The sequence below is a fragment of the Lactuca saligna genome, chromosome 5, assembly GCF_052625555.1.
Source record: "Lactuca saligna cultivar CGN05327 chromosome 5, ASM5262555v1, whole genome shotgun sequence".
NCBI classification, from domain to species: Eukaryota; Viridiplantae; Streptophyta; class Magnoliopsida; order Asterales; family Asteraceae; genus Lactuca; species Lactuca saligna.
Genome location: NC_136421.1, coordinates 133507629 through 133517635, shown reverse-complemented (window position 1 = coordinate 133517635; position 10007 = coordinate 133507629). Strand labels below are relative to the sequence as shown.

The window sequence follows — 10007 nt, the reverse complement described above, 5'->3', positions numbered from 1 at the left end:
GAATGATATTTTGTTACAAACATTTTGCAAATCACTTAAATAAAAAATGAAATTTTTGGCTCGTATTTTTGGGATGTTACACATCAAATCACAAAAAATAGACAAAAGAAAGTACCTTAGTTTGACATTCAATACACAAGATGTATCTTCTATGGCTCGATCGTTGAAGTGTCATGAGGGCGAACTTCCGTTATATTATCTTGGTGGGAAGTCTTCTAATGTATCAACGTGGGTTCCTCTTATTGACAAGTTCCAAAAAAAATTCGATGTGGAAAGTGAGAACTCTTTCCATAGGAGGGAGATTAACCTTGATAAGGTATGTTCTTGGTAGCCTTGGAACATTTCTCTTTTTGCCTTTTAAAGTCCCTAAAAAGGTAATTTCAAAGCTTGAAAATATCCGTAACAGGTTCCTTTAGGGTACTTCCTCGGATCAAAGGAAGACCACCTTGACTATGTGGTAGAAAACCATGAACTCCAAAGCTTTAGGGGTCTTAGAGATTGGATGCTTACGAGCGTGTAACCTTGCTCTTATCATGAAGTGGTGGTGGCGCTATAAAGATGATACAAAAGGAATTTGAAAAAAGGTTATTACTTGCATTTATGGGGATCATGGGGGGCTAGGAGTGACTATACCAATGGGTAAAAGGAATACCGTTTGGGGCAGAATAAACAACGTGTGTAAGGATCTCGAGCCTTTTAATATTGATCTTAATACACTTTTCTATAGAAGTAATGATTATGGGGGTAATTCCAATGGTAATAAGTGATGTTTGAGTCTTGATGCTAGTGGCGATTTCACTGTATTTTCCCTTAGGAAAGAAATTGACAAAAGCTTCTTGGAGTCTACCAATACGCCTACAATTTAGACTAACATTGTTCCAGGGAAAATCAACATTTTCATATGGCGTGCTAGACTTGGTAGACTACCGACGAGAGCTAACCTTGCTCGGGGGGGGGGGGGGGGGGGGGGGGGGGGTATTCCAATTACGTTATGCCCGATGTGTAACGTTTTTGAGGATAATGAAGATCATATATTTAAATATTGTTCAACCACTAAGGAGTTGGGAGCACTTCTACATGTGTGGTGGAAGGATGCTCTCAATGACAGTGACTCTTTGGACAACCTCATTGGAGTAAACTCAATCCATAAAAAAGATAGTAGAAAGAAAGATATTATGGATGCGATCTTTAGGGCCTTCTTATGGGTTATATGGACGTACCGGAACGGTTTGATCTTTAATAGCAAAGTGAAAAACCCTTCTTTTCTTGCTTTTGATGTCAAAGCTTTAGGGTTTTTTTTGGCTTAAAAGTAGAGTTAGGTGGGGGAGATCTTTATCTTGAGAGTCATGGGTTGATAACCCAGTCTATTGTAGCTTGTAATTTCAGCTTCTTGCTGTTATTTTAATAAAGCCTTGCTGTTAAAACACACACACACACACACAAAAGATTACAGGCATAACATTAGTTATATAGGTTTTCAAATGAATGTTATCCTAGGGTTAATAGAATAATAGTGAAGATAATCCTGGTGAACTTAGTTTGCAAGGATCTTTTTTCACTCTAAATGATTGTAATTCTATAGCAACAATACAGTGTTTGTTAATCTTGCACAAACATAGCTTGATTTTGGTTTCTAATAAAGTCTTTTTGCAGCACCTATCATATTTAACTACAAACATATGCAAGCAATAAGTGTGCATCATGATCTACCAAACCTGATTATTATATAAAACCACAGTATCTGTTTTTGTACTTTTGCAAGAACTAACTGCTAGTTTACAATGAAAAGTCAAAAAACAAAGGAAAGTTGTTGAAAAGAAACATAGTTTATTTATGAACATGCTTTACTATTACTAGTATCACTTGATTAGGATGCATCTAATGGGAGATCCTTCTGCTCCTAGTAACCTTAAGGGTAAGCAGTGGACATTATATAATCCCGCTTCCACATCTTCAAGTTTCAAACCTTCAACAAGAATGATTTCCTGAAAACCACAAAAAGCAGCAGTGTTCAATTTTGTTAAAGGGTATTTTAGACATTTAACAAATAATTAAACACCTTCTGGAAGTATGTTTTGCAAGAGGGAGAATATATGTCTTTACCCTGCTCTTTAAGAAAACAAGATGTGCAGGAATGAGATCATCATATGCAGCAACCGACAAGTAATCAATACCTACAAAATAAAAAAAAATAAAAATAAAAAATACTTTTTTTAGCAAGCAATAGATGACAAACACACTTGTTCTCACAAATCAGGGGTATATTTGTAAAAATCCACACTGGATAAGAGAGTGTTTTACCAACAAGTTTGATGTCAGTGTTGTCTTTCAACCACTGGGCTCCATCCTTCATAAATCCCACATAGCTTGTGTCAAATCTTGTTTGGGACATTAATCGTCTGAAATGGATAACCCAAAAAATAATAACATTATGAAACAAAGGATTAATTAAAGTAAGCTTACACAATTAGTGCTATTACTTGTTCATATTTCATCTTGTTACCAATCAGACACAAATATATTGTTTAAGATTAAAAAGAAGGATCCAAATAATAGCATTCATTTTTTTAGGATAATCCATGTAGATGATTTCTTTCATATGATTTGTATTATATATATAGTTGTTCAATATCTATTATTAAGACGTTTTAGAACTATTTTTTTATGTTATCAAAGCCATAACCATAGTCGGATAGTTTGTCATGGGCACGCAGTTCGCTAGGGTGGACATATCTAACCGCGGTCTTTTTCCTTTCCCGTTCTCCAGGTCTTCTTCATCTAAATTCTTTCAAACCATTTCTTCTAGTTACGAACTTGAGCCTATATACGTGGTCTTTCGGGATTCATGTTCCACTTTTTGTGTGAGCCGTTTTTATATGAATGTGAAAAACGATATTGGAGTCTAATGAAAACCAATTTGTCAGCTCTTTTGACATTTAACCGATTTCTCTCAACATTGTTAATGTAAAAATATGTACTCCAATTTCTTTCCGTCGAAGAGCTACTAATCGGTTGCGAATGTACCTTGGCTACTTTGGCTAATTCTGATGTTTCGGATCCATAAGTTGAGTACAAATCTATTCCATCTATTGTCACGACATCCGTTTGTGTTGCCACCATTGAATAGATCCTTTTCATCATATGGATGTTACAAATTGCCCTCATAACAGTTGTTCCTCTTATCAATTGCTAATTTTTCAAGATATAGTTTATCATAAAATCTTAGGGTTAATGCAAACGAAGATAATGAAGTTGGATTGTCATTTTCTATCACCTAGCTATAACTATTATCTCAACTTGCGGGTAATAGTTGTAATATGTATTTTTTTATAATGTCCTTAATTTCACCAAACATGTTATCCATTTTTTCATAAATTTCACCTTTTTTAGGACCTTTACCATCACAAAACTTGATTAATAGAAAAATAGGTTTAATAATTGCCAAAACATTTTCAACATCTTCCCAAAATACATAATCCTTAATTGTATCCACAACTTTTGACCCACTAAATCTTGGGTTTTCGTCTTCATTTTTAACATATTCCCTCCAAGAACTACGAACAATAGTTGTGGCAAGAGTCCCCCTACAATTCATAATTTTTTTAACAAAATATAATGTGATGCAAATCGGGTTTTCCACATTTTCAACAACTCTAATTTTTTTTTTTTTCGAAAGATTGATAACACATAAGTGTGGTTAAGATAATAGTTAACAACTACCTTACATCTATTATACGTATTACTAAATTAATTTGCTTTGAAAAATCAAATTTAAAGTGTAAGCACAACAAGGGGACCAAATAAATGTTATACACCTTCTTGAACTCTCATCCATGTTACTTGGTCTAACGATCTTTATATCTCTATGTAGAAATTTAGAAATCTCTACTTCTGTTTTTTCAGATCACGAAAAATCATCCAAATACATAAACCTAACACGATGAGAATTCAAGGTAATAACATTGATATCGGCATATGCTTAACATTAGACCACGAATCAGAGACAATTGAGACTCCTTGTGCGTACCAAGTTTCTTTGACTGAAGTTAGACCGTTCCCAACATCCCTTAACACACTTATCAAGCAACACCATTCTACCTTTTTCACTCGATGAAGGTATGTATCAATCCAGTGTTTTCTTGATGACGTTAACCATTTCAAGAAATTGTGGGTTGCGTAGAACATTGAAAGGAATCCTGTTTGCACATAATCCTTGAATGATCTCCATATCCATCGCATTTATTTCCAATATTCCAAGAGATTCTTTTCTTTGAGGATGCTTTTTGGGAAGTACCAAACTCTTTAAAGACTTTGAAATTCTTATATTTTCCGTTTCTTTTACCTTATTCAAAAGGCTTTCAGACTTCTCTCGATCTCAACAAAAGCTGGAATCTTTTAATCTTTAGTAGTTTTTTTTCCCGACTGGATGCCCAAAAAAATTGACATAAATTATGGTATAAGAACCAGTGTACTTATCTTTATAGTGATTGAAAATCCATTGCTTTGCACCTCCTAGATTTTTACTACTACCGAAACCAACAAAAGTTGCTTTTTCTAACATTACTTTGCTTTGATCCTTCTCATCAATAGACCCTTCCTTGTGTTTCACTTGTAGTTGATCTACTTTGGTCCTCATCAACAAATCACTAAATCCTTCCATCTCATGTTCTTTTGGACGGAGGGAAGGAAAATAGTAGAAGATGATAACAAATTGAGTATTATATAGATGTATACATAGGAGTCAAAATGAGAAACTGAACCATCAAATTGTTAAGTTCGTACAATGAATCCGAAGTTCAAAAAGAATTGTCTTTCTAAGGATCGGTACAGTAAAGTGTATATCTAAGAGTCATGATTTAACATCATTCTGAAATCAATGTACCAATTTGAGAAACTAAAGTCAAAATCACGATTGGGAACTATTTAATTATCGAACTAGAGGCGCATTACATATCAATTAGGAACAATAATTAAATAGTCTAGCTTTGCGTAGAGATCGAGAGAAATATGAAAGCCTTTTGAATAAGGTAAAAGAAGCAAAAAATAGTGGGTGTTTCTAAGTCTTTAAAGAATTCTCTACTTTCCAAAAATGCATCCTCAAAGAAACGTATTGAAGAATCTTTTGAGATATTGGACAAAAGTGCGGTGGACATGAAGATCATTAGACGATTGTGCGCAAACGGGATTCCTTTCAATGTGTTACGCAACCCACAATTTCTTGAAATGGCTAACACCATAAAAAAGCACCGGATGGATACAAACCTCCATTAAGTGAAAAAGTTAGAACAGTGTTGATTGATGAACGTGTTAAGAATGTTAAGAAGGATCCAACTCTGGTTAAAGATACTTGGTACACTCAAGGAGTTTCAATCATCTTTGATAGGTGGTCTAATGTTAAGCATATGCATGCAGCTTATCAATGTTATAGTTGTGAATTCTCTCGTGGTGTGAGGTTTATGTATTCGGATGATCTTTCGGGAGTCGTAAAAACAGTAGAGATTTCTAAATTTCTACTTGAAGTTATCAAGACCGTCAGACCAGGTAACATGTTTCAAGTGGTAACGGACAATGGTTGCAAAGTAGTCGGACGAGAGATCGAGAAGGTATACAAACATATCTTGTGGTATCCTTGTTGCGTTCACACTTTAAATTTGAATTTCATAGACTTGGCAAATGAATTTTACTGGTTAGCAACACGTATAAGAGAGATAAGGTAAATGTTAACTACTTTCTTAACCTCACTTACGCCATATAATCTTTCGACAAAATCCAAAATTAGAGTGGATTGAAGGTGGCGAAAAACCCGGTTTGCATCACATTATATTTTGTTAAAAAAAATATGGATCGTAAGGAAGCTTTTGCCACAACTATTTTCTTTTGTTCTCGTAGGGAATGTGTTAAAAATGAGGACAGAAACACGAGAACTATTAGGTTACAAGTTGTTGATACAATTAAAGATGATGAATTTTGGGAAGATGTTGAAAATGTTTTGGCAATTACCAAACCTATTTTTCTACTAATAATGTTTTGTGATGGTAAAGGTCTTAAAAAAGGTAAGATCTATAAAAAAAATGGATAACATATTGGGTGAAATTAAGGGCCATTGCTCACAAGTTGAGATATAATTATAGCTAGGAGGGACAAAATGACAATCCCACTTCATTGTTTAGGGTTTACATTAACCCCAAGCTTTTATGATACACTATATCTTGAAATATTAGCACCTGGTAGTATTCCAAGAAAAGCATCAAATCTAAACAAAGAAGTTGTGTTTGGTGTTATGGAAGTCTTTCGTAGAATTGCTGAAAAATACAGAATAGGAATAACTGTTACAAGACCAATTCGTAACACCCCATATGAAAAGGGATTTATTCCATTGTGGAAACACAAGCGTATGCCATGACAATCAATGGAACAAATTGGTGGTCAACATATGAAACCAAAACACCAGATTACTAGCTCTTCAGAAAGAAATTGGAGTACATATTCTTACATTCATAATGTCGTTAAATTGCAAAAGAACCGACAAACTGGTTTTCATTCGACTCCAATATCGTTTCACATTCAGATAAAAAAAAACAGCCCACACAAAAAGTGAGACACGAATCCCAAAAACACATACACAGAAAGGTTGAAGTTTGTGACCAAAAGAAATGGCTTAGGAGAATTTAGATGAAGAAGACTTGGAGAATAGGAAAGGAAAAAAGACAACAGGTAGATTGAAGTGTACACTTTCTTTTTTTAAACAAATTGGATCCACTTTAGTTTTTTACCTATAATGTTACTGTTCCAATTCTGATTTTTTTTTTTAATATAGAATATGGTATTTTATAATTACTGTTCGTGTTCAAGTTTATGAACTGGGTGCGTTACACACGGTCTATGAGAAACTAGAAACTGAATTACTGGTAGACCTAATGAATTATAGGCTTATAGGCCTATTGAAAAAATAATGAGCAACTATATTAGTAATTTACTCTCATTCATTTAGGGGTTAAAATTACAATGTTATTAGATCAAAATAACAGGAAATTTTAGAAAGTATAACAAGCACCATGTGATTATTGATTCTTGTTAAAACTAAAAGAGTGAAAAGAAGTTACCTATCAGTGTTTAATGTTCTAAAAAGCACACGCATTACTCCTTTGGGAATCTTCAAGGCCTCCATAACTTCAGCTGAAATATAAGTTAACAAGTCATCATAACAACTCCTATGGAGATTAGAAAACATATTTTACTTGAAGCAAATTTACATATAGAAGCAATTTCAGATTAAAGGTAACGAAACATAATGGAATGTTACCTGTTATGTTCTTGTCCCTTGGAACATCAACTAATAATGCTGGACCTATGAAGAAAAAAGAAATGGAACATCAGCCCACAATGAAGAATAAATAGAGTTGTGAGAAAAACCAGATACAAACAATAAAGCTGAAAGTAAAAAGGCCAAGGGTAAGTAGGTAAATATGTCTCTAATACCATTGAGTACTTCTAAGTCAAGACTATCGATATCAAACCCTGCTTGATAATAATTTTCATAAAAATGTCCAGGTGCATCTACATGAGTTCCAGAATGAGCAGGTAACTTTATGATGGAGAAATTATAATCTGATCCATTTTTCATGCTTTGAAAGAGTGTAAGATACTCCCCAATTCCTTCATCAGATACCCCCGAGAGTGTTCCAGATGTAACCCTATGGGTAATATCGTAAATTCTCCCACTTCCATATACTTCCCTTCTTGGAGGAATCAACTCTTCTTCACTATATGGAGATGGGTATGCGTTTTCTTGTGGGAAAGATGACACATAAGGTATAATAAGCAAGATAAATATCAATTTAGGGTTCATCTTTCTTGATAATCTCTTCGAATGATCTTTTGGAAGAAGTTAGATGGGTGGTTGTGGTGGAAAAGCATCACCTTTCATTTTCATGCTTCGATCTTTTATGAGCACATTAAAGTTGTCCCCTCACAAAAGTCACAAAAGTCCAAGAAAATACGTGACATGTTGCTAAATTGATGACACGTTGTATGCTATTTTGATAAATGATGATTAAACTATTCTTGTTAGGTGACACTATTTTGAGGAAAGACACATGGAGAGAAAGCTACAAGCTCACTCTGTTTGGAAAAAGGAAAGGGAAAATACAATGGAGAGTTGCACTTTTGAGATCGAATGAAATCTTTTTTCAAAGTCAAGAAATTTATGCAGATGAAAGAAGTTCAAGAAAATCAACGAGGAAATTCTTTTTAATTGAAGTTATTGTTGTTTTTTTTGGATGTTGAAAGCCTACCAAATAAATCCCTTACTTTATTTATCGCAAAACAACAATACTTTCACTTCTTCCGTCAGAATTATTACTCTTTTGAATGTAGAAATGAAACAGATTTTGTCATGGAAATTCTTTCTGTTGCCCTTTTAAGAAGATAGTATTTTTATTTTTTAACAAAGCTCAAAGTTTCATTAAGGCATTAAATCAAACAGCTTACACTCAATTAAAAAATCTTTGCTCAGTGAAACTCACCATTGAGAACGTGAAGGTCAAGCGTGTCAACATCGAAACCGGCATCAAAATAGTGATCATAAACGTGTCCTGGGGCATCCACGTGGGTCCCAGTATGTGTGGGGATTTTCATCTCGGAATTGTTGGCGAGTGAGCCGTTCTTCATACTTGCGGGAAGCCGGAGGAACTCTCCAAGGCCGTCGTCCGATCCCCATGAAGGCATGTCAGGGTGGTATCGGTGACTTATGTCGATGATACGACCCTCATCGTAGACTTCTCTGCGGATAGGGGAGAGTCTGCCGCCCTCGTCGAGGTCGCAGGATGTCATCGCAGCGGTATATGGGGATGGGTATGCATCGTCGACGAGAGAAGAGAAGGCGAAAGGAGAGAGTGTAATGAGTGCCGTGAGAAGTATTGTGGCTGCCGCATTCGGTAGAACCATCGGATCAAAGCTCAAGCAGCAACAATGGCGAAGTGTGTGTGTGAGAGAGAGAGGGGGTCATCAACGCCACATCCGTGCCTACTATTAAACAATTGCATAGAAACCCTTCAAGTATAATATAAATAAATATAAATCCATGTACCTTTCCATTACATAAGCCTACCCCATATTATTTATTTATTTATTTTAAGAGTGGATTGTGTTATAAGACTATCCAACCCAATTAAATCTAATTTTTCAATAAAAATTTTTTTTTTTCTTTTTCTACCTATACAACCTAATCCAATCTAATTTTTTACACTACCAACCCAAACTCACTTTTCCTTAAAAAATATAATTTATTTTTATTTTTATTTTAGACAAAATTGCAAAAATAATCCCTGTGGTATACAAAATTTTAGGGTTTTAATCCAAACAGTGACTTTTTTGGTTTCGTAGTCCTTTTGGAGTGGTTTGTTTGTGAAAATGGTCCGTCCGAAAATTAAAATGACTATATTATCCTTCGAGTATTTATTTTTCATTTTTCTTTCATTATTCTTAAAATTTAATATTTATTTATTTATTTTAACAATTAAAAAAATAAAAAATGGCCCACCTCTCTCTCTTTCTTTCTTTCTCTCTCTCTCTCTCTCTCTCTCTCTCTCTCTCTCTCTCTCTCATTTCTCTGGGTTTGTTTGTTCGTTTCCTCATAATTTGAATCATAAGAAACGTAATCCTAAAATCTCCATGAGAGCTCAACACAACCGTTTCCTCCTTTACCAGCCTCACCTTCGTCTGTTAATCCTAGCTAAACACCCCTACTTCGACAAGTCGCCTTAGCAACGACCTCCTTTCTTCTTCGATCTTCACCTTTCTTCCCTCCCATCAAGAAAGCATCCATCGAGAAGCCGTCCAATGTTACCCTCCATTGTTGCTGAAAATGAAACAAGTGTGTGAGTTATTGGTTCATTCGGAAAAAGAACAAGAACAGGGGTATGGAGGACGCCCTACTGATTTAGATAATCGACATTGGAGCCCTAACTTCGATTATCTACCACAATGATTTTCTTGCGACTTGGTTG

The 10007-nt window shown here is 34.8% G+C and overlaps 1 protein-coding gene across 2 annotated transcripts; it reads right to left on the bottom strand.

Annotated features, from left to right (window-relative positions):
- Positions 1–1707: 1707 nt before the first annotated feature.
- LOC145048674 (cyclase-like protein 2) lies at positions 1708–9044 on the bottom strand. Of its 2 annotated transcripts, none has more exons than XM_078997251.1 (6): positions 8526–9044; positions 7304–7348; positions 7104–7176; positions 2302–2399; positions 2104–2174; positions 1708–1985 (listed from the first exon to the last, which is right to left on the bottom strand). In XM_078997251.1, exons 1-6 carry the CDS (start codon positions 8944–8946, stop codon positions 1860–1862), a joined length of 834 nt encoding a protein of 277 aa, XP_078853377.1. In that variant the 5' UTR covers positions 8947–9044; the 3' UTR covers positions 1708–1859. The 2 variants fall into 2 exon arrangements, with proteins under 2 accessions (XP_078853377.1, XP_078853378.1); XM_078997252.1 differs by lacking the exon at positions 8526–9044 and adding an exon at positions 7480–7940.
- Positions 9045–10007: the final 963 nt, after the last annotated feature.

Excerpts from the sequence above, each read along its gene's own strand:
- LOC145048674 (XM_078997251.1), bottom strand. The coding sequence starts at position 8,946 with ATGGTTCTACCGAATGCGGCAGCCACAATACTTCTCACGGCACTCATT. Across the intron at positions 2,175-2,301 it reads CACTGACATCAAACTTGTTG|GTATTGATTACTTGTCGGTT; the intron begins GTAAAACACTCT and ends TTTATTTTGTAG. Across the intron at positions 1,986-2,103 it reads TTGTTTTCTTAAAGAGCAGG|GAAATCATTCTTGTTGAAGG; the intron begins GTAAAGACATAT and ends TGTGGTTTTCAG.